This window comes from Hetaerina americana, unplaced genomic scaffold (genome assembly GCF_022747635.1).
Source record: "Hetaerina americana unplaced genomic scaffold, ioHetAmer1.1.p SCAF_2, whole genome shotgun sequence".
NCBI lineage: Eukaryota > Metazoa > Arthropoda > Insecta > Odonata > Calopterygidae > Hetaerina > Hetaerina americana.
In genome coordinates this window covers 27,982,062-28,007,251 of record NW_027286763.1, presented here as the reverse complement: position 1 = coordinate 28,007,251, position 25,190 = coordinate 27,982,062, and the positions used below count along the sequence as shown (strand labels likewise).

Here is a 25,190-nt window from a genome sequence, read left to right as displayed (position 1 = left end):
TACATATCTCTACTATATTTATACATATTCGCCAAACAGATATAAAGATTCGCCATTTCTCTGAACTAGTTTCCAAATTCCTTCACCATTAACTTCTGCCGTCTGAGATCGCAGCCAACCGATGACGGCATCTTGAAGCTCTACGTCGAGACGAGCACAAAACATGTGGTATTCTACTTTTCAGTCGTGTTTTCATGCAATAGAGTCGTAGAAATCAATGGAAAACATTATAAAGATTTCAGATTTCGTAAAATGCCGATTTTCACCTACTTTGTCATCAATTTCAGGTGCAGTTCATTGTTCACCACAGAATTCACAGGTCAATTCTGTCGTCACTATGGAGATTTTTGTTCACTCTTGAACGAAGGACAATAATGACGCATAACTGTTGTCACTCATCACATTTGGTCCGAACATAGAACATATTTCCCGATGAATGCCAGCATCTTTGAAGTTTTATTTATTAGTAAAATCCTTATCACTGAACGGACTTCACATTTGACGGGAATTCAATTGCATTGTTCATGCTCGTTATTGCAAACAAATGACAAGCGGCACAAACTTCCAAACACCGCAGTTCGAGGTGTACTGACCTACTGCGTGCGTCAATACAGCGACCATTCGGCTCCTTTCACTACTTCTCACGCAACACGAAAACGAAGGTTACCTTTCTGGACTGCAATCGTAATGCATGCACTTCACTCTTTCGTTACAATTTCGTCATACCCTTCTAATAGATTTGACCAGGCTTCGTCAAGGGGGACTCGCACATTCGTCTTATGTGTGCGCGCCCCTTGATGGACCGGAGGAAATGGTGACGGAGGAGTGCTTTTGCCAGTTTCAGTGTGGTGGTGCCCATCTGTCTTTTTTATCATCCCGGTGGTCCGATCTGTCAACGCTATGAGGGGACAAAGTAATTCCCTCTACGGCGTCACAAGCAAATTCGAGTGTTGTGCAAGCCTTTAATTCTTGTCTGCTCTCTTGGAGAATCGATGGGCTCCCATTCTGATTCCTCCGTCATATTCGCCCGACATGCTAACTCCTTCCTCGCAACAATTATTTATAAATCTTGAGAATTTTCAATGAACTTTTTACAATACTTTAATTATCATTTTATCCCATACGTCCCAAACATTAGCCGCGTTTCCAAACGTGGCTAAACTATCGGGATGTAACACTTCTGTAATGTTCTTTAATTGCATTTTCCTGTGAACTGTCCACTGAAACCTAATTTCTTCGAAGCTGCCCCATTCTAGGTTTGACATGAGGGTAACATCCGAGTATTTCACCAGTTCTGAGTTCCTTAATTCGAAACGTTTGCTTTCTGCTCTACTAGATATCACCCCGACCCCTCCGTCGGACAAAAAAGATCGGAGTTGACCGGGAAGAAATGGAATACAGCTAGGAGAACATGGAAAAGTCAAGGATTGTAAAAATGTAAATCCAGATGAGACCACGGAAATCAAGTGCGAGCTGCCAATTTTGATGCTTCTTTATTCGGGAGTCTGACGGAGGGGGGTGGTGGGCGGCATTGTTGAAGACATCCATAGACGACTCGCGTCCGTTCTCTACTGGGAGGGAGTGTGCGGCTCCAAGAGTGTGGCCCGACTTGGGGGGGGGGGAGATTGGAATGCTCCCCCAATCAGCGACGACCAATTCAAAAGCCACACATTTGAACGGGCAGTGGTCATCGGATGGGGTTAGTTATTGAGCTCTTGGAATGCCATATGTTCTAGGGTCCGTGGACTAATTCTCTTTCAATGGATGGAGCGAAGGAAAAGGACAGTGATAGGTCATATTAGTTTTAGATATGTAAATCAGATTTGTGATACCAACATTAGTGACTCCAACGTCCACCGTGATGCACGAAGTGATATTTTTCTCTTCGCAGTCATTTGAAAAATGTGATTTAACTGGTGACAGTAGATCTAATTCGGTGAACTGCCGCAAGTATTCGTCATGAAAAGGGGCGAGGGGTGTTCAGAGGGAGAAACGCGGTACCGCTTCTATCGCCGTCCTCGGTGGCTCCGCCAAGGATGATCGGCAACATTCTACAACTAGCAATGTGACCCAAGAGTGATAACAAACACTACAAATGTGGTGTAGCTTTACTCTTGGTGTAATACACGCCGAGCACGTGAGGTTAGATACGGGGCCTCCTCCGCCGACGGGCGCTTGCTTGCATCTTCAATCGTTTTTCTAGTCGCTTTTCGTCAAGTAGAAGGAAGTATGACGAGTTAAATAAAGAAACTGAGGCCGGTAACACACAGATCAAAAGAGGCGTGGTGAAATTTGCAGTACTAGGATTAGGAAATTTAAAAGAGGAAGGGTGATTTGGTACGCTAAAAATGGAAGTAAAAAGGATAAATCTGTGATAACAATGACAGATAAGTCAGGAAAAATATTAGTTGAGCCAAAGAAGATTCAAGAGAGATGAAATGAATGTTTAGTAACTTCATATGTGAAAAAGACATTAGACCAAAAAGCTCAGTCGCAGCTAGAGAATATGACTTAGATGAGGATGGCTTAGGTCCAAACATACTTGATGGTGAGGTATATACATCTACTTAATACCCGGCAAGCCGCTCCAAGGGCGTGTGGCGGAGGGTGTTAGGGAACCACCCGTAATTAAGAAAAAAAACCGCATACAAAAGCCACAAATTTATACAATCCACACACAAAACATTCCTGATATTTCAGGGAAAGAATGAGTATTTTTCTCTATCTGTACTGGTCCTATCTCCCTCATTTTAACTTTGTGGTCTACCTAAGTAATGTGGGGCCATTATAATTCCTTTAGTGTCATCGTTAAACCCGTTTGTTCTGAACCTTTCTAAAAGTCGAAGCCTCGCTTGTTCTCTACGCACAAGTGGCTTCCAGCCTAAATCCCCTAAGAGACCTGTCACACTTGTGTTCCTATTAAAACAATTTTCAACGGATCTGGCGGATTTTCTCTGGACTTTATCTAATTCTTTTTGCCAAATTTTCTCCCAAGGATCCAAAATACTTGCGGCATATTTCAAATGAGGTCTAACTGGAGCAAAATAATACATCTCTGAATTTTCTCATTACATTTACCAACCACCCGTTTAATGAATCCGAGTTTCTTTAAAGTGGATCCGCATATTGTCTAGATATATGCTCCCCATGAAAGGCGTGGTGTATGAAATATTCCCAAATATTTAACTTGATTGTCCGTAGTTAGCACTGAACCCTCTATTTCATAGTTTACTACCTTGATCAAAAAGTTCCCGGAATAACCACCGTGTGGCGCTCCCATCGTTCCGATTTGAGTTCTGTTTTTTTTGTTAAATTGGTACATCTGTTGTTGATATTCCCTTTAAATCTTAGTGTCATAACTTGACATTTGCAAAAGTTACGGTCGGTTTTCGGTATGTCCATCAGTGCTTCCTGCGATTTTTCCATTACTTCCTCTCGGCTGCTAAAACGCGTTCCCCGTAATGGTTTTTTAACTCGATTGAACAGAAAGAAGTCACAGGGAGCCAAATCAGGTGAATTCGGTGGCTGTTGGATGGTATTTGTTGCATTTTTCGTCAAAAAATTACGAATAATGATAGCACTGTGCGACGGTGCGTTATCATGGTGCAAAATCCACGAGTTTTCTGCCCACATTTCTGGTCTCTTTCGGCGAATTGCTTCACGCAAACGTCTCATAACGCCCAAATAATACTCTTTGTTTACTGTCTGGCCTTCTGGCAAAAATTCATGATGCACTACACCGTTGTAATCCATGAAAACCGTCAGCATTGCCTTCTTTTTTGACTGAAAACGACGTGGTTTTTTTGGTCTCGGCTCATTTGGTGAACGCCATTCACTTGCCTGATGTCTGGATTGCGTGTCGTACTCATAAACCCACGTCTCGTCTCCAGTAATGATCCTTTTGATGAATGTGGGATCGGATTCAGCCTCGCAAATCATGTCTTTTGCGAGGTCAACACGGTCTCTTTTTTGCATGAAATTGAGGTCTTTTGGAACCAACTTTGCTGCTACACGACGGAAACCCAAATCATTAACCACAATGTCTTGGGCGGATCCATAGGCAATGTTCAAGTCCTCCGCTATTTCTCTGATGGTTAATTTGCGGTTATTGACCAACATTTCTTTTACTTTATCAATTTTTTCACCGACTTTCGATGTCGATGGTCTGCCACTGCGTTCATCATCTTCGATTGACTCACGACCACTTCTGAACCGCTCGTGCCACTGGTATGTCCTGTTCGTCACTTCCTTTCTTCCAAAATTTTAAAACTGCGCTTTTGTCTATATTAAGCATTAATCCCCATTCCTTGCACCAATCCGAGATTGTGTCCAAGTCTCTAGAGAGTAGCTCGCGATCTAGTTGGCTCCTTATTTCCCTGTATACCACCGTGTCAGCAAATAATCTGAGATAGCTACTAACGAGGGCGCTTAAGTCATTAATGTATATTAAGAATAGAAGCGGCCCTATCACACTTCCCTGGGGGATATAAGGTATTAAGGGAATTGAAATCAAATAAGTGGGTACGCTACATTCACGCGGAACTACTAAAAGGTTGGGGAGAGAATATGGGAGGAAGAGATTTTATGGACTAATTTGTAGCTTTTCAGGGAGAGGAATTTGGCCGGAAGACCGCCAGATCAGAGTTAGTTCTTACTCCTAAAAGAGAAGTGCAGCCATTTGCGAGGACTAAAGAACTATACTTGTAAGCTTGAATTGGCGTGCGGCTAAAGTGGTTTTCAGAATCGTCATTAAAAGGATGGAGAGCAGAGTAAATGATTACTTAGGGGATTATCAGTTTAGATTCAGGAAGGGGAGAGGCACGCATGATACCATAGCAGTAATGAGGTCACTAATGGAGAGGAACATAAAATACAATCAGGATGTATTTGTCTGTTTCACAGATTTTAAAGAGGTATTTCACAGAGTGAATTGAGAATTAACGAATATATTGCATAAAATACGAGTATATTGAAGGGCAAGGAGACTTATCCGCAACCTTAACATGTCTCGTATATAAGCAGTGAATGGAGAGTCGGAATGGGCAGTTTTATAGAGCGGTAAAACAGGTGTGTCCAATATCACCTGTGTTTTTCAACTTATGTGTGGAGGAAACGATTAAATAAGCATGGGAAGAAGTGGAGATAGGAATGACAGTCGGCGGGAAATTCATAAAATCAGTTAGGTTTGATGATTACCACGCGTTAGTTTGTCAGTCAGCCGAGGGGTTGTAATTATCGCCGAGTTCATTTGAAGGCCATTGCGATAGGTGTGCGACGAGAATAAATGTAAACAAAACAAAGGTTATGCGATTATCAAGAAGGAGAAAGGCTAAGTTTAAACACTTAAATAGGAGTTCATAAACAAGCAGAAGTTTACATATCTCGGAGGGGATCTGGACCGGATTGTTCAAAGTAGTAGGGACATAAGACGAATAACTGCGTTGCACAAAGGTTTCATAAGGTGGACGCACTAGATGACAGGGACATTGAGTAATGATGTTAAGGAAAGATTGGTAAAACTCTGAATTAAATCATCGTTTTATACAGGGTGGAAACATGGTTATTGAAGCAAGAAGGTAGGTTTAAATTGGAGACTTTTGAAATGTGGGCGTGGAGAAGGATGGACAAATTGAAGTGGACTGAAACAAAAACAAACGAGGAAGAGCTAGTAAAGGGGAGGAGGAGAGGGATGCTGGGAGAAATCAAAAGGAGGCACGAAATATGGATGTAGAGCTTTTTTGATTGGCAATGGGATACTGAAGAAGAGTTAAGAACGTTAAGCAAGCGAGGAAGGGGCAGGAATAGGATAGACATGTTGGACAGAATAAAGGGAGGAAAGAAGTACACGGAATTTAAAAGGGCATCATTGTAGTAATGGATTTCAAATTGAATTTTGTTATGAAAGGAAAGTGTCGTTGTTCCGTTTGGTAGCCTGTGCCCATCCAAACTTATCCTCGCCTGCAGATTACCAATAAGATTAATAGTATTGATTGGAGAGCTACCACTAACTATTCTTCGCATTGGTAACCCGTGATGATGATGAGCGGATACATCAAGGATGGTAACAGTCGTTTAATGACCGAATTCAAACGCATTTGAAAGTGCATTGCAATAATACTATCGGACATGGTTTTAAGATATAAGGTCGGACGCTCCGGAAGCGAAAGTGCGTCCTTTCTGCAAATTCGCGAACGTGATGTAACATAGAGGGCAACCCGCAGCCACACGCAATGGATCACTTTGATAAGCCCCATATATATTTTTTTTAAGTAGTCCTATTTTGCTGCCCTTCAAATTTCATCAGAGTAACATTATAAAATACCAAAACGCAAGGAACATTTTCTGGAAATTCAATTAAAATCCTCTGGACAATTATATGTTTTTTTTGAAGATACAACGCAAAAAAATACCTTTCCCACAAACAGCTCAAAATTTAACAAAAATAATTACTTTCAACGAGTCATCGAGGATTTTAATTTTTTTCACGCATGCCGAAAGATCTATGAGAGAGAGAGAAAATAAGAATATTTCAAAACTCGAATGACAATGTTTTCTCGGAATTATGTTTTTTTTATAGATACGATGACACTACTAAGAATATCCCATGTTTACAGGAGCGACGTAAAGTAGAACTTGACTGGGTTGCTATACATTGTGTTCGAACGAAACATCGTGGGGGTAATAACTCGAAGAAATCAAGCTTTGTAAGGTAAAACGAAAAATTGACGAATTAATTGGCATAATTGTCTGAATTATGACACGAGCCGTTCGTCTTCCTACAAATTTAATTTCCCAATGAAAAGAAATAATGCAAATATTCCATAGGATGTATACGCTGTGTAAATACTATTCAATCACTCAGTCAGGTTCCTTCTACATATATTACATGCATTACACCTAATGGTGGCGTCCCCTTCGTCCACAAGAGGAGAATTACACAAACACGTGATACATTATGGTACGCCTTCAGGACCCGAAACAATTGTGAGCTTCAGGTTTGCCTTTCTTCTTCACTTTCATAAATAATAATTTCAAAACTGAAATTGCATCTGCATATAATGACATGCATTTCAAGTTTAATTCTGACTCTTTCACATCCTTACCGCCCATACATTGACCCGAGTCAACCCTGGCAAACGGTTCATAAAATTGCTTCACACTTGTGGAAATGTCCGAATGAAAACAACCGCATCTCTCTGTCCGGCATCTGTGAGGGGGACCATCGCCGCGAGCATCCGTCATCCACGCCCACAGTGTGATTGAGTTTAATAGATTCGTGGCGTCACTCCTCGGGAGTGTATATTTTTTGTCCACACACGTCATCCCAACGAGAGCAAGCGTGGGGTTGAGCCTCTTTCCCAAAGACCGCGACTCTGGCGGTGGTGGTCATTTCTGAAGAGCGGGCACGGCCGCCTCCTCCCCTTTCCGTTACAGGAGCCACCTCCCGTCGCAACGGCCTTCGCTTCGCGCCTCGTCCTCCACCCTGGTAACTAACTGGGGAAAGCACATACGGGAAATATGCGGTCGTGCTAATAAAAAATTGGGATTTGTAAAAAGAGTGCTGGGTAAATGTGACGAAAAAGTGAAGGAACGATGTTTTCTTGCCCTAGTCAGGCCCCACCTAGAGTATGCTGCCAGTATATGGGATCCTCAAGAGATAAATTTAATTTCGGAATTGGATCGAGTTCAGCGGAGGGGGGCTAGATTTGTCAAAAATTGATATGACCAACGCAGTAGCGTAACTACTTTGCTAGAAAATTTAGGCTGGGATTCCCTTACACAGAGGCGTTTACAATATAGATTAAACTTATTAAAAACATTTAAAGATGGGTCCTTTTCCGATGACATCAAGAACATAATACGAACCCCAACGTATTACGGGCGGAGGGATCACGAATGTAAGATTAGAGAGATTGACTGCAGGACAGACAGATTTAAATGGTCATTTTTTCCGAGAACAATAAGAGACCAGAATTCTTGTAATCGAAATCCCCCAGGAGCCGGCTCGACATAATAAGTATTAACATACAAGGTAGCGACTGCGCAGGGTTATACGATATTTATATATTTTTTTTGCAGGTTCCCCTTACCTTTCCCCATCCATTTGAAAAACCCTAACCCCCTCATCCCTTACCCTTTCCTCCTGGTGCTGCACCCCCTTCCACACACCTTTTTGGTGGCTTGCAGGGTATTGATGTAGATGTAGATGAACTATGGGCGCAGAACCACCCTGGCTCCATTGTGTGGGCCCTTCCTATCTAACACTTTCACGACCGACGTCTCAAGAGATTTCGGATGGAAGATGGCGGTGTGCACGAATGCTGACGACTCGGTCGAGCTGACCAACTCCTTCCCGCCAAAGCAGGCCGCCACTCGGAACGGTCTGATGCGCCGAGGATGGAAACGGAATTGGGCGAAAACCCAATCCGTCCATCTCTCGTTGGAGGCGAAGAAAATATGCAGATCACACCGCTCCACCGACTTCTCTCGGCGACCACCGACTGGCGGTGGTCAAACTGTGGGTCCTCCGGGACGAGTGGCCGAGGTTCAGGGGTCGCGTCATTAATGGCGGGCAGACTCAATTCAATCCCATCCCCCGTTTCTTAAAATTCACGGGCGTGTGTGTCATGAGCCGCGGCAGACTCCTGAATGGTATGTTATCACGCCAAAGGGGGGCGCCGGCTCTCTCCTTCCTTGCCATTTGGAAAGAAATATAATCTGCACAACGCCGATATCAGAAAATGTTTTACTTAAAGGGCCTCCGTGAAACCTAAATCAAGTGTACAACAATTTGGGCATTCAAATAATGGCGGGAGATGCCGCAGCAGTTACTCTAACGTAGTCACCCGCTTATGGGAATTCTCGAAAGCGGAGTTTTGACGTGTGTTCCTGCGCCCCCTTTGAACCAGGGGGTCCTCCCTCGGGAAGGGTTCAGTCAACAGCGGGAGGTCGACTGCGAGGCCCTCCTACTCAGGGGCCGTCGAGGTGTCGCCAAACGGGAGTCCTAGTCGTCCAGCGGAGGGTGGGGAGCTCTCCCCCGCCGCACCCCCCATTCCCAAACCCAGGGTGCTCCCCGTGCGTGAAATCGCCTTGGGGCTACTACAGCGCCACGGCGGCGAGGGGAGAGATTTCGGCACCCCCTAAGGTGGCGGCGCCGCCTGTCGCTCCCCCTCCTATCGATTTTTTTAATGCGCCGAAAGAAAAGAGCGCCCGAGAAGCAAGCCCCTCGCAAGGACGCTCGCCTTTTGAGGACGGGTTGTTGCAGTGGCTAGCGCACTGGCTACCCACCCCGAGGGCCCAGATTCGAATCCCGGAGATTTACTTGCCAATGTATCTCCACCTCTACTCAGGGTGCTTGTGTGGCGCGAACTTCAGGTGGAGTACGCCGTCTGTCGGATTGGACGTTAAACTGTAGACCACTTTCCTTCAGGGAGAAGGCTAATGTCGATGCCAGGTTGCTCTCCACCCTCCGCCCATTCCCTGAGCACCCTAATCCTTCCGAATTATCCAATCATCCCTCTAATGGCTTCGATGGGGTCTTCAGCTGCCGGTCGCCTCCCATCCATCTTCTCCATTCGGACTTCCAGCAGTATACCCTCGACGGGTACGTATCTGCACCCGGGGTCGCGCCCTTCCGCCGCGCCCCCAAGGTGTCTCACCGTGCGGCGACACGGTGCGACACCTGGGAAACAAATGACATTTCCACCCTTCCCTTTCAAGGCGAGGGTGTGCGCGAGAATGGGGACTTAGACCGGGGGGATGTCGTGGTGGAGGCGAGGCGCGAGTGACTTCGAGTGGCGGCCGCGACGCTCGCCGCTGTTCCTCCCTCCGGCCCCTTTCGCCTTCCATCGGGGGCGTTCGTGCCCCACCCAGTCGGCGAGCGCAGGGTCCGACCGGTAGGGGTTCGCGGTGATCATTGCACTCTTTGGCTGACCTTGTGGGACTCTAGATCGGCTGAACGCAAGCGATTCGGTCGACGAGCGAGGCCTCCCTTTTGAATCCAAGATGCTCTCATGCATACATTGAAAATTAATCCCCAGCCTCCGACGGCTTGGCCTTTTGTCTTGTAGATTCGTCATCTCCGTTTCTCAAATTAATGGATTATAGTTTTAGCCGCGCGGAAGACAAATAACAAGCATCCTCGGTCGCGCTGGCTCCGGCGCGAAGGCCATCGACCACAGCAGAGTAATGATGACCATAACAGTCTCGCTATAGACTCCAGCAGACATCACGCCGGCAAGTGGTACTCACTATCGGCGCCGGTCTCACGTGCGCTCCTATTTTCGATTGGTGCACGTCGACGCACGTCACAGCTGCTTCGACGCGGCTCTCCTGCAAGCATACACCGCACGAAGACCCTAGAGACGGATCGTTTGATGCCAGCACCCAATACTGAGAGAGGAAAGAGAGTATCCAGAAATGGAACGGCATTCATGGCGCTGTCGCTTTAAAGCCATCAAGCCCCGATTTGGACGAATCCCAGTTAGTACGCTCCTTTGGGGAAACTTACTCCCTTTCATTGACTTCATCCGCATTTCCCTGCTCTTGAATGCTTATTTCGCCTCGGTCACACATTTCTTACATTCCTCCGTACACGCTCGTATAAAAACCATAAACACAGTAATCAACCCGAAGGTCGGTTTGTCAGGTGATGGTGGAGTTCACCCAGTACTAAGGCCGACGGCGTGTGAAATTCACACATCAGGGTATGGGGGCCAGTTTCTTTCCCTGTCCCATCCGACACTTCCATCGATGCTCGTGTCTTGGCAGTCTTATGTGAGTGTGCTACCAAATTCGCCTCTTTCTTATTCTCCACTGTGCAAACCATCCGTTCTCCTTATCTCTCATAGCTCTCGTTTGCTCATTCGATCATTCCCACCCCTGGCATTCTCCGTAAACATGACCAAACGGGCATGACACACCTCTTCCGTACTTATCTATCACCGCAGCATATCCAATCAACAATCTTCATAGATCCACTCCACCATCACCCCCTTACTACTACCACAAAACTCTTTTGAACAAGACTCTATATCCAGTGCATTTATCAAGCACCCGTGCTTACTACCTTAATATAATAACCACGTTTCGCTTCAGTAGACTTGCGGGAAGGTATAGATTTTCATGGAATGGCATTTTTATTTATCCTGATGGGCATTCATCGTTAGACTTACCAACAACAGTACCACTACTCTGCCGGGAAAAATAGAAAAAAGACGGGAAATACTCAATTTCTCGAACATTTCGGGAAACATCTGGAATGAGGGGTCAAGGATTTGAGAAGTCGGAAATATAGTATATCATCCCAAGCAGGATTTTACACCGCGATGGAATGTTCTTTTCATTTTTTAGACCATTTGGGAAACTGGTGTGTTCAACCACTCGCTGGGCACAACCAAAACAATGCAATGGGATCGAATGCGGCGGGGCGAGTACGCCCCCTCCCCTTCTCGGTTCTCCACTGATCCACCGCTCCGACGGGACCCAACTCGGATGGGACGCCCAAAGACAATTCCATCCCCACGGCGCCCCCGAGTGATTGAAAGGATTTGTAGGGAGTACCCAGAATGGTTGAAAGAACTTGTAGAGGGCCCCGGGAACTACCGGTCGTAAACTTCTCGGGAGGGTCTTCTCCATAAGCCATGGTTCAGCTATATACGTTCGCCGGTAAGAGTGACCCAAGTGTTTGGCCGCCGATATGCTTGATTGACGTATCATTCATTCTAGGAACGTGAGACGCTCAATGACTACTTAAAAAAATCCAAGAAAAGGCGAACAAACTTTTGTTTAATATAGAAAAATGAAAAAAAAACAAGTCCCGTGCGGTGATTAAATACTTCCATGCAAAAGGCTGAAAACAGAAAGAAATCAAAGCCCATTTGGATGAAGATCATGGCACATCTGCCCCTATGTTTGCGACTTTTTACAATCGGGGTAATGAGTTTGAACGTGGCCGTAAATTCACAAATGATAAACATAGCTCACGATGTCCATTGGAAGTGGATTCCTCCGAAACGATTGACAAAATCCATGATTTGGATTTGAAAGATCGACGAATGAAAATTTTACGAAATAGTTAAGGTCACGGTGCAGTGTTTTCAATTTTGCAAGAAAAATTGGGTGTGAAAAAAATCTCGGCAAGATGAGTGCCATGTTTTACTCTCAGCGGAGAATTTAAGCAATCGTGTGGTCGATTCGGAGGCTGGTTTGGCACTTTTCTGTCGCAATCCTGCTGAGTTACCGCGACGATTCATAGCTGTGGAAGAAACATGGATACACTACGTACTACAATCCAGAGATAGGACTAGTCAAAAGAGTGAGTTTCTAAAAGCGATCCGGCTCAGGAGAAGGCGAAGACGGTGAAATCGCCCAACAAGGTGATGGCCACGGTATTTTGGGATGCATGCGGAATCATCTACATCTATTACTTTCTAAAAGGACAAACAATAAATTGAGAGTACTATGCGTCGCCGTTGCATTGGCTGAGCGAAGAAATGAAGGAAAAACTCCCTCATTAGGCAAAGAAAAAAATTTACTCCCATCAAGACCTGCGCAGTTTCGATGGAAAACATTTTAAATTGAAAGTTCGAGTTAGTACCACATCCGCCGTATTCGCCAGATTTGGCCCTCAGTGACTTCCGAAATCCTACTTGTCAGACGGTTTAAAAAAGTTGAGAAATGCTGGGATAAGTGTATGGAACTAAAATGAGACTATGCTGAAAATAAAACCATCTACTCAAAATAAATTGTTTTTCTATTTTTTCTAAGGACTTAATGAACGACCCAAGTATGAACGTTCTAGGGTACGACTTGGGCGTAATATACTTGATTTTACTTTATACATACGGGAGAGTATTTTTTTCATAAAAAGTTCGATTTTGGGATCGGAAATATATGTTCTGCAGTTCCGCGAACACGTTTTGAACATCTTCCGAATTATATCTGCCCGTGCGTACGTGATATGGTTTTCGCGTGATATGGCACGATGAAAGTATGCTGAACAGCAAGACATTTTTCATTCCAAATTTTAATTAAGAGTGGGTGAACGGATTTGGTGTCAGTCAAAATCCCCCGAATAGCTTGGATGAAGGGAGATAGGGACGTTAAAGGGCTGTGAACCCGTAACTCTGTGGCTCAGAGGCGAACACACTCCGCCCACGAGATTAACAGGCCCGGGACCTCCAAGCCGAGGGACCGCTAAAGCTTCATGCATCGAGGTAAAAGCCGATGAAACGGAGCACCGATATACTCCGTTCTCATCCGGCGTGGAGATGCACGCAGCCGTTCCGTAGAGACGATCGACTCTCCCCGTGGGGGTGGCCAAGGGGTAGTGTACCCTGGGAGGAGGGAGGGGGGGGGAGCACTCGCCTGTCGTACTCGGCGTTGTCCTCGTCGCAGCGCTCGTCCTTCATCTCCCGCCAGCTCTTGCCGTGGCGGCACGTGGTCACCAGCACCACGTCGCGGCCGTTGTGCAGGTGGTGCAGGGCATTTCGGGCGTCCGAACCGATGCCGTGCACGTACCGCTTGCCCTTGAACGCCAGCAGGAACTTCTTGGAGACGGGGAACAGCCTGTAGCGACAAGGGGAGAGAGAGAGAGAGGTCAGCATTGTAACACGCCTACCGCTGATGACGCGGCCCTTAAACCGTGGTGCGGGCGGTGGGCCACGCGCAACGGAGGCACAAATTTACTCGACTCGAGCCGTAAAGGCTAAGCGGTCTGTTGTAAACTAAAATAGACCGATTATCCAACCTCAATAAAGCAATGGAATCCTCCCGCCCGCTAGCTTGGAAAGGCGAGGGCGCACTTCTGCCTTGATTGGTTCGGTTCAAAGGAGGCTTTCGTTACGTCGACGGCGCGCTCCCTACACCGAAATACGTATCGTTGTATACAGTGGTGAAAAAATATCGCAAATTGATGCGTGGAGTTTAAATATTAGAGGCTATCAATGGATCATAAAGTGTTTGCTATCTACTTAATCGCAGGACGTGCTGTTCCGATCGGTCACGAGATGGCCGACGCATTCGGAGGCTGAGCATTTTTATATAAATTTTCAGGAGGTATATTTTACCCATCTCGTGTAATCTTTGAAATATCTAAAAATTTATGGATTCCGCATCGCATTCATAGCGTTATTTAAGTACGTTGTAACGCCAATTTTTAATAAATTCGTAGATAGGCCAAAAAATATTGTCATCCAAGGGCAATATAACAAATCGGATTAGAAATGTATCAGATTCAATCACTTTTAATTTATTCTTTTCAGTCTGATTTCGAAACTGGCACACAGGGTGATATAGAAAGTAAAGGTTCCTCGAGGGTGCCCACTCATCGGGGTTCCCATTACCGACAAGTTCATCAAGACAGGGCATCGATTGGCAGCAACGCCACTGCTCATCGATTTATGTACAGCCTCATTAAGATTAGAACCGTCACATGAAAACGCGCCCAATTTAGTCACAGACAAGTTGGCATTTGTCAAAGCGAGCACGAGATGGGTTATCAGCATCCCACCTGTTGCACCACCGACGAAAAATGATGACATGGTCACGCCTTTTAGTATTTTATTGTATGCGCGATGCTTGCCCGATAAATGCCCGCATCTCCAAGAGTTCGCCTGGTAAAGGTTTAGAAGCAAAGTGACACCTGCACCGTGTGAGCGGATAGTGCTTCGTCTTGTATTGTAACGACAGGATTACATTAAAAAATCAGCTGAGGAATGATCGCCATATTGCGATAAAAACCTTCTAATACATTTCGTCTGAAAGTTCGGATGATACAATGTTAACGCGAATATCTTCGGCAGGGTGGTAATTACATGCTCTAGGCGTTAAGTGTTAGGAGGCCTATTAAAGGACTTATCACAACTCGAACAATCATGTCGTAAGTTTTGTAAACTACCAGGGGCATGTAACTTTCATTTTCCACGCTGGTATAAGAAAGTAAAGCACCAAAATATGACGATTAGTCAGCATCACACAAATCAAACAAAATCTTAACTTTGTATCTCTTTAGTTAACGGCCACTACATTTAGTTTAGTTTTAAAATTAGCATTGTCGTGTCGGGTAAGGGAAGGTCAACATATAGTTCTTAAAAGATTTATTATAAATAGAGATACACTATTTCAGAGAATATGCAACCAAAACACGACAGGATGCGATTTTCAAATCCGAACTCTCTATATATTTTTTTCAGAATGACCCATACCTATCTCTCTCAAGTACTTTTTTATTATTAAGAAAAATTACGTTTCAATAAGGGGTCGTTTCAATGCAAAATTTCAGAGTTTAATAGGACGCCTCGGTAGCTTAAGTGGCTAAAGCACTCGACCGGATATTGAGGGATCTGGGTTCGAATCCCAGTAAAGGCGAATGATTTTTACACTCTGAAATTGTTGCATTGAAATGCACATTAGCGGATGACTCCGTTAAAAGTTACTGTTGCGGCATCTCCCGCAGTTTCTTTGGAAGGGGTCGTTTAATTAAAATGCTTTATAGTATTGATCACTTTATGATCACCTTCCATAATTCAAAATAATGTAACATTTCCGCAATCCCCACACACTCATTCAATTTAATGTCAACTGTTTAGAAAAATTATTATTATAGTATTTCAAACAGTTATTATCGTGAAATCCAATTTGAATTTAAAAAGTTGGGATAGTTTTTCATTAGAATAATCTGAGAAAACAAAAAGTGAGAACGTTGGCTGGTGGATGGGTGTGTTATGGGTTCTAAGACGCGCGTCCTATATGTATACCAAATCGATGAAGTGCTTCTCCGCAGTGAAACGAGGTCAAACGGATGGAATGTGATTAAATTGTAATAAATACTTTACAAATGTAATATTTATTTCCTTAATAACTTCTTCCGAAGCCTTTTTTCGGAATAGCGGAGGATAAGGCGAATCTCTCTCATTCTCCACCTCCTCCCCCACTACATTTCCCCCAGCTCTGAATCCGAACGTAGTGTTACCCGGCAAGCATTGATAGCGTATCCATCGTACCTAGGTGGAATCGACCCATGTTGGATTAAAATATTGACTCTACATTTCCTATCTTCCATCAAGAAATGACCTCCTCACCCCTCCAAATGTCCGTCTTTTCTTTCAGGGATATATGCACATTTATCGTGCGATCGTAACTGTCGTGCGAATTATACATACATATATGTGTGTGTGTGAGTGGACAGTGAGTATATAGACAGTATCCGAGATGACGGAGAGTGAGGAAATGGAAGGGAAGAAAGTAGAGGAGAGAATATGAACTAGCACAAGGACAGAAGGTAAAACTAAGTAAATTTGACTCACAAATCCGATGGCATGACTTTTCCGTGTCATGGTAAATCATTTATCCCAATAATATCTTAACTTTTGTAGGAATATTTAGGTTTAAGACATTGGCGAAAATATTCCAATTTCTTGGATTTTTCTCGTAAAACGCCTTTAACTGAGCCAACATTGGCTAACTAGTAGTGGCTAATCACTAATGGCTAGCATTTAGAGTCAAAAGTATTACGGTGTGTAATCACCCCCCTTCCGCAAACCGGTTGTTTTCAGGGTACTATGTTAACAAAAAATAAAAAAACAAGTGTACATAACATTAACAAAATTAAGCAAGCAGTATCTTACATAAGGGAAAAAGAATCATTCTGAGGGTACATTAAGTGATAAATTACATCAATGATTCAGTGGTGCACATCACAGAGTAGAGAAAAGGCAAAATGCACCTTACGTCGATGGATTAATCTTTTAAATGATTAATGTCGACTTAAATGGTAATTGAGAGTGGGTGATGAGGCTAGGAACATGCAGTCTTCGGTGAAGCATTAAAGAAACAGATTCATGCATAATATGAATAATCTGGGAAAAAGTTCAAGCAGAGTATGAATAGAAACTACCGAGGAAAAAATAGTACTGGGAAATCAATAAAAAGCATCGTATATGTATGTGCAAGGAAGATTATCAAGACCAAATATGCTGTGCGTTGTCAAGAGAGTGCTTCCGCATAAATTGAATATTTGAAGCTACAAACCCAGGCATTAAGAAATGCCAAGATGTTCTCAGAACATTTTCGAAGGCACGTGCGGAGTACTACTGCGATGCATTAATGACATGTACATGAAAAAACGCGAGTTTTTCAAGAATAAACAAAAGATATTTTTTCCACTTCTTGACGATGACGAGGTAATATCCTACCAGAAAATGTTAATCCATTCACAGAGGAGACATCACCATTTGAAAATGGGCATAGAATTTTAATTTACCATTAAAAAGGATATTGCGTGGTACTGTTGCTGAGCATAAACGTATTTTCGCGTGTGACATTTTTGAATTTGGTGAATTTCGGAAAGCGTTAGGCTAGATGCATATGGCATAGATAAAAATATCCGGGGTTGGATTAAAGACTTTTTGAATGGTCGGGTTCAAAGAGTAGTGATAGATGGAGTTAGCTCAAATGCAATATAAGTTACTCCAGGTGTTCCCCAGGGAAGTGTCATCAGAACTTTTTTATTCCTACTTTACGCTATCGACATTGACTCCGTAGTCAATAGTAAGATACGTTTATTTGCCGATGTTGCAGCGGTTTACCGTGAGATCCGTGATCCTGAGGACACAGCTGCTTTATCAGATGACCTTAATACTATATAACGGTGGTGCGACCCCTGGCAATTAGAATTAAACTGAAAAAAGTGGGTAGTGAAAAACTTTTGGAAAAAGAGCAATTTCCTCCCGAACGCCAACCGCATTGGGAACACCGAAATGGAATGTGTAGACTCGATTAAATACTTCGACGTTACCCACACTCACGATCTCTGCTGGGGGAAACACACACGGGGAATACGTGGACAAGCTAACAAAAAATTAGGATTTATTAGAAGAGTACTGGATAAATGTGATGAAAAGGTCAAAGAGAAATGTTATCCTTCGCTGGTTAGGCCTCATTCAGAATATGCTGCTAGTATATGGGAACCTCACGAAGTGGGATTAATTGCCGAATTGGAGCGCGTGCAGCGTAGAGGAGCTAGATTTGTAAAATATTGTTGCGATAAACTTATTAGCGTATCCAAAACATTAGAGCAGCTAGGCTGGAAATCACTCACGGAGCGAAGGTTAAATAACAGATTAAATCTCTTGCATAAATTGGAAGGGCGTCACTTTTGCAGTGATGTTGAAAACGTATTATTACCTCCATCGTACTATGGTAAGAGAGATCATGTTAATAAATTTAGAGACATTAAGTATAGGACAGATAGATTTAAGATGTCATTTTTTCCACGAACGATAAGGTATTATGATAACATTGCCCGACCGCGCTAGGGTCATGTTCGGGTAAAATTATCCTGGTGTGTATTCACCCCCTGCCACACACCCTAGCGGTGGCTAGCAAGGTACATAAATAATAATAACTAAAAAAACAGAATATCTCGTGCTTATCAATTGTAATTTGATCGTGTGGTCTCGACTTAAGTTGTCGTTGTTTACATGTATAGATAACTCTATACCACGAGACTCGGTTTGGAGAATGACAAATTGACGAGCTTGAGGACAATCTTCTCGAACATGAAGAACATCCTATTTCTAGCATTGAACTAAGTTTTGCTTAGTTGGTAAAACGACGGACACAGTGACTTAATATTCGCTGTATCTCATAAGTATCGTATAATCCCATAGATATATGAAACGTGTCAAAATTTCCAGCGGTTGTCAAAACAAAATGTCAACAGTAATTATACGTTCCGATTTGGCATCTCTATATTGTATAGTTAGTAGTTGTATGTTACCATCTGCTTGGGCTTACGTGTAAAATGTTCTTCTTGGTTACTGTGTCTTTCTTTAATCGGCAACTCTAAACTGATCAATTTGGCAACATAAATGTCTCGTCTCATTTAATTTCCTTTATTACAAAATGACACACTCGATGCATGGAAAATGTTTCCATTGAGCGATTGTTTGGCTGCATTTAATTATTTGAACTTGCCAGTTACCATGATGGCACTTATTGCTATACGTATTTACGTGGTGTGAGTGCAAACAAATGTACCAATTTTAACCACTCTTTCTAAATTCTGACCACTCGAGCAACAAAACGCGCAGGGAATCGTGTCGGGAATGAATCAATCTTCACTACCTGCGTGAATGTAATGGTGGTCGTTGTAAAGAAAAAAGTTGTGAACTTTTTATTTTGGTTTATTTGGAAGGCCATTGATTTTGAATTGAATCACGTGCTCGTGAAATTAGCCCAGGGTATCAGATTTTTCAATTGGCTTCCATCTCTGTCTTTTTCTCTCTATTTTTGTAAACATGCCGTAAAAAATTTAGTATTTTGTATTTTTCGTGAGGGGGTGGATTCCGACCGTGATTTGTGTTGACTTGCATCAGTTGCAATAGAGTTTTACAATTTGGTGCGAGCGGTGGTGCTTACTTCAAGGGAATGAAATCGAGAAGACTCTGGGGAGAGCCAAGATCTCTGAAGATAACTACTCGGAAGTTTTACAAAGAAGTGGGAGGAAGAGTTTTTATGTTCACATTGGATGCATTGATGAGGGAGAATTTGGCCGGAAGACTTCGTCCGATCAATTTCAAGTCCAGGGCTGGAGGGCGAGTCGCCTCTTTTTAGTCTCCTCATTTCAAGTTAGTCCCTAAAAGTCTCTTTTAGGGACTAACTATAGCCTAGTCAAAACCAAGCCGCAATGACCTTGGCTTTCTTTTTGCCTATGCATGCTGGGTTCGTGATTTTTGCCGAACGAAATCTTCGCAGAAGTGGGTATCTCACTTTCATAATCCTCCACTATTTATCAATGATTTATTTCACAGAAGAGGAAAAAGCAACGAACGTGGAATTGTGCGCGGGTGCATTATCGTCTAAATACGAAGATTCTTGCCAATTTTTTTTGCTTGTCAGGTTTTTGTCATTGTTTGTTTGTCACAATTGTCTAACAAGTTCGACAATTTTTATCGTCAGGGTGCCTTGTGACCGGAAGGAATTACTAGTATTATTCATCTGCTTAGCATTGCATTATCCTCCGATAAACCAATTTCCCGAGGCATCTGCTACAATTATCCGATGCAAAAGGGTCGTGTAATAATTGCAGAACGAAAATAAGTGCAGTGAATTACTTTTTGTCCCCGCGATGATTAGGATTTAAAGGTACGCATTCCATTTCGGTGTTCCCAATGCGGTTGGCGTTCGGGAGGGGATTGCTCTTTTTCCAAATATTTTTCACTACGCACTTTTTTAAGTTTAATTCTAATTGTCAGGGGTCGCACCAGCGTTATATAGTATTAAGGTCATCTGATAAAGCCGCTGTGTCCTCAGGACCACGGATCTCACGTTAAACCACTGCAACATCGGCAAATAAACGTATCTCAATAGTGACTACGGAGTCACGTTAATGTAAAGTAGGAATAAAAGAGGCCCGATACCGCTGCCCATGGGAACACCTGAACCCCGGATATTTTTATCATTACCATATGCTTCTAGATTTGCGAGTAGTTTACTCTGAGGTACTTTCTCGACGGCGTTCTTAAAATCTTGAAAAATAGGAACGTCCACAGAAACATTGCTCTCTCCTGAAGTAAGAATATCATGAACAAAAAGCGCAAGTTGTGTCTCGATGGATTAACCTTTTCGGAATCCGTGCTGATTTTTCATTTATAATTCCTTATTATCGAGATGTCTCACGATCGAACTAGCAACTATATGCTCCATAACCTTGCACGAAATTGATGTGAGGGGAATAGGTTTGCAATTGATCGTTGCCTCCTTGTCTTCGTTTTTAAATATTAATGTTATAAACACACAATAACATAGTCACAACTAGATAGAATATCGGCCAGATTACGAAGAACAGTGGAAAATCAACGAATGGAATACTGGAAAAAATTATCCCGTCGGGAATTGATCAAACGGCTGTAAAAGATGGTGATACAATCTCCACGGTACAAGTAAAAGTAACGTAGGTAATCGTGTAAGTAATCTTCAAGCGTAATAACTTTGTTATTTGAGTAAGGACTACTGATATCGAAAGAAATACTGAGCTGATCAAATAATTAGATTCCGAAGTGCAATACTTCTTAGAAATCCAGTCAATCAAGGCAATAAGTACACAACCAACTATTACTAAATATAGATTTCTACACGGTCCCTAACGACTGCAATCGACTACGAATCGCGATACGTTTCTCTTGTGTGCTCTACTGTATGTACATCCTTAGCTCTTCGCACCTTTCACCTGCACTGATGCTCTACACAAGCCTACTCTCTTCCTGCTTACTCATCCTTCTCCCTCATATCACGGCCTTAAAACATCCCGCTACTTTCCAATACGTATTTCCTCCATCCATTTCTTCGAATCTGCCCAAACAACATCCTCTCTTCGCCCACCACAATTTAAAGCTCCATCGTAACTCTTTCTCTCTGCCCAACTGTCTTCTTCCTTCTGCATGCCCACATCTCACACGCCTCCAACATATTACTCATACTCCTTCCCCAAGCAACAAGTTCCTGACTCATAAAAGCTCGACGCTTCATACTTAAAGTATTTACTAATCTTTCCTTGGCATCTTTACTTGAGAGCAGCTGCTGTCATCAGCTCTTTTCTTGTAGATGTCTTTCTCGTGATATAGTCGTATATCCCAATATTACGCTAATTTCCCCTAAAATACTGGGCCTATCGCGTGAACTACTCCACCTGCTTTACTTTGTAATCCTATTTTAATTCTTAACTTTCCTAATTTCGGAAAATCTCACTAATTTCGTTCGGTTAAGTTAATCTTCAGTTCCAACGCTTCTTAAGAGCACTCACCAATAAATTGGTTTTCAAACTACGGCGTGATGATCTGAAAACCTGACTTTCTGATGATTACACAATAGTTAGAACTGCCGAGGGATTGCAGTTAAGTCAACTGTTAGGGGATATTCTCTTAAACCACCTGAATTATTCTTCTCATTATAGCATGGACGGGAAAAATGAGAGTTATTTGTCCACGTATTATATAAGAAATCGCAACTGTCTGCAAGAGGTCAATAATATTAACCAAGAGTCCTATTATCTGTCATTTTCTTCGTAACCAGAGAGAGATATTGCCCTTTTCGATATATGCACAGTAAAATTAATAATGCTTCGGAATTTTTTCAATATATTATTTGGGTCATTAGTCTTACTGATTAGTCTTAGTGATTAGACTTTGGGACAGGATATTATTTCCCAGAATAAAAAAAAGTGGTCGATGACTTTTCAAGGGCAGGGATTGACGCATTGAAATCATTAGTTTATTGGCTGAAAGAGACAAAAGCATACCGTTTCGTAAATGTCAACGCCGATACGAAACCACAACTTGAACATTGGCAGATTGGGGTTCGATATTGTGGAATATTTCAAATGCATTTTTAAGAGCAGAAATCATCGAATGCTTTCATTTTATCACCCTTTCGGTCGAAGTAAATTATAGAAGCATGGTAAATTATAAAGGTAACATCAGACATTGGAATTCTTACGAGCGACATTTGTTTCCATTCTTCGAACTTGTTCCAATGTACAATTTCGAGGTTCTTCGCACGGTAAATGTGGTAAGACGAATGCTAAAAGAAAGATTTAAATAATTATAAATTATGACATTGAAATTAAATTTAAAATACTTCGCCTTTCCACATAAACCACTTTTATTACTACCTAGGTTTCGTTATGGTATAACATCATCAGGTCGAATTTTAATATGATTAATTTAGGTTTAATTTCAATACGAAGAATTTCCACCAAGTGACGCCAGAAACTGTTTCATTTATAAATTATGACGTTTCGCATATATTGTCCAATGTTCCAACCGAACGGAAATTTCCTATTTCGATAGTTTGGTAGCAATACATTTTAGAAAATACAAGACCATTACTATTTATTCTCACAAAAGAGACACACTCGTTCCTGGTCCAACGTCCATTTATGAATAACTGGATCTGCTGGCGCGTGGATGTGGGGAAGGGGCGGATGGAACTACCACCCGGGGCTAGGAATTGAATTGCAGTCGGCGAAGTGCGAAAAGCCGTGGTGGGCAATGTCCGCAGGGCCCGCGATGCGTGGGACTCGCGCGCGAGCGTTTTTATTCCGAGCTGACCGGCCGTGCACGCTTGCTCGCCCTTGAGGGAAGTGCCATGCAGCACAATCGGGTGAGTGAAACCGCACCGGAGTCGGCGGTGAATTGGGTCGACGTCGTGTTGTTCCGAGGCGCCTTACCACTCGCAAGCCAACTCCCCCCGGCACACGAGAAGCGAAATTGAATATGAGGAAGTGAGTCTGTTGCTGTCATTCATTTGTACGAGAGACTGCTGATTGTTCCCGTACCCCATGCCGGATAAAGCCATTGAAAGTGTATGCGTTAGGAATAAGTTAAAATGTAAAAAACCCCTTTCGCGCATCAGAATATCGCATCATATATGGTCAAGATATACACTTCAGTTTGTCAATATCGTCGTTAACGTCCTATCGCAAAATCGTTCGGGTTACCTGATGGACTTCATCGTGTATATATCGTTGAATAGACAAAGCTTCCCTTATGTCAGATCGACTAAATATTTCTTACAGAAAACTTATCGATTATTTTATTCTTATCGTGGATATCTCAAAATCGTCATACGGACTACATATATTGCCAATGTCGCCATATTGATACATATGAACACTGGATATAGAGTCCTAAAAATATTCCATATCGTCTAGGTAGACATGTAAAAATATCGGCACGCTTTCGATGTACACCGTGGGGAACGGGGGATAGTTAGTGGTCCGCTAGTCCCGGCGATAGACATCGATCTCGGCAACACAAGCACAGCAAAGTAATTTCCAACAATCAAACAAATATTGCCACAAAGAAATCTTTAATTTTATTTCTATCATAGAGATTCTTTATTGATTCCATATTATATATCTTAGAATAAAAATGAAATTATTTGAACGTTTAGGAGGCCATAATCCCTGTAATAAAACAAAATAATTCAGATTGAGGCTCCATTTGAATATTTCACTCTAACTGAACTTTACCGCTCATGCAAAATTAAAATATTTTAAATATCCTACTGTTCCCACGGGTGCGTGGAACAGCTTCCAGGGCCCGAAGGGATACCCTCGTCATGCAATACGAATTCCATCGATCACACGTACTTAAAGACTCATTTTCCTGAAACATACCCTGCTGGGCATCACTCCGTGGAACCATTTCATTATTGACGAAAAGTACGCAGGGAATTTTGTTGATTTCTACGGCATTGTGTTTTATGGAACCCAACAAAATCTCCTGCGTATTTCACTCCAATTATGACGGTTTCCTTCATTTAAGATTTAAAAAATAAAACGTGCTAATATTTCTCTGGGGATATATTCGATCCGTTCAATGTGCATCCGACGTCTTTATAACCGGCGTGCGTTTTCCGACAACATTTCTCTACGAGTGAATGCTTCCCCTTCACATGTCGCCGGCGGGATCTTTTGGCGGCCGCGACATCTTCTTGCCGGAGTCCGCGTTTCATTCATTCATTTGGTGGCTCGCATCAGAAGCGTGTGAACGGTGAACTGCGCGAGCGTTTGCACCATTTGGGAAATGATGGGCAACTTAGGAGAGGTATGATTTTCAGGAAATGGGGGAAGGCCGGATGGAACCCCGTCGTTGGTGTTTGTCAACTCGCCAAACGAAAGGCACCATAGGGTGTGCACAACTTAACGCCCCACCCGAAGGAAGGCGTGCTCCCCTTCGAAAGGCTCTCGCCACGTGGCATCCAGATGGGGATCGATTGACCCCGGGAGGTCCGCCTTCGCACCCACCCCGAGGGGCGGATTTGGTGCGGCCCGCTGTCGGCGGCTGAGGCACCTATAAGTGTGAGAGCGGGACTGATCGCGACTTACATGACCTGTATGAGTTACCTTGGCCCGGAAAACATGTAATTCCAGTGAAATCACTAAATGTAAAAATCTTCCTCGCGTTGAATGTCACGCGTGCTTATGGCTCTAACTAATCCCACTAGAAGATCCAGACAGCCAGTCGTAGTTTGAGGGACCTCGAGGCTCGGCACCGCCCCATGGGGACCGAAGGGAGCGCCGCGACGGCAGAACTTCCCCTGCTATCTATCTATTTATTTATTTTAACTTATTAATATATATACCCTGTAAGCCACCCTTAGGGTGTGCGGCAGGGGGTTAATAT

At 43.2% G+C, this 25,190-nt stretch overlaps 1 protein-coding gene across 1 annotated transcript in view; it reads right to left on the bottom strand.

The window, feature by feature from the left end:
• ttv (exostosin glycosyltransferase 1 ttv) overlaps nt 1–25,190 on the bottom strand; it is a 63,814-nt gene that overhangs the window by 19,499 nt on the left and 19,125 nt on the right. The window contains exon 5 of the mRNA XM_071584621.1: nt 13,369–13,569. Within this exon, the coding sequence (XP_071440722.1) occupies nt 13,369–13,569 (201 nt within the window). The remainder of the gene's footprint in view (nt 1–13,368; nt 13,570–25,190) is intronic.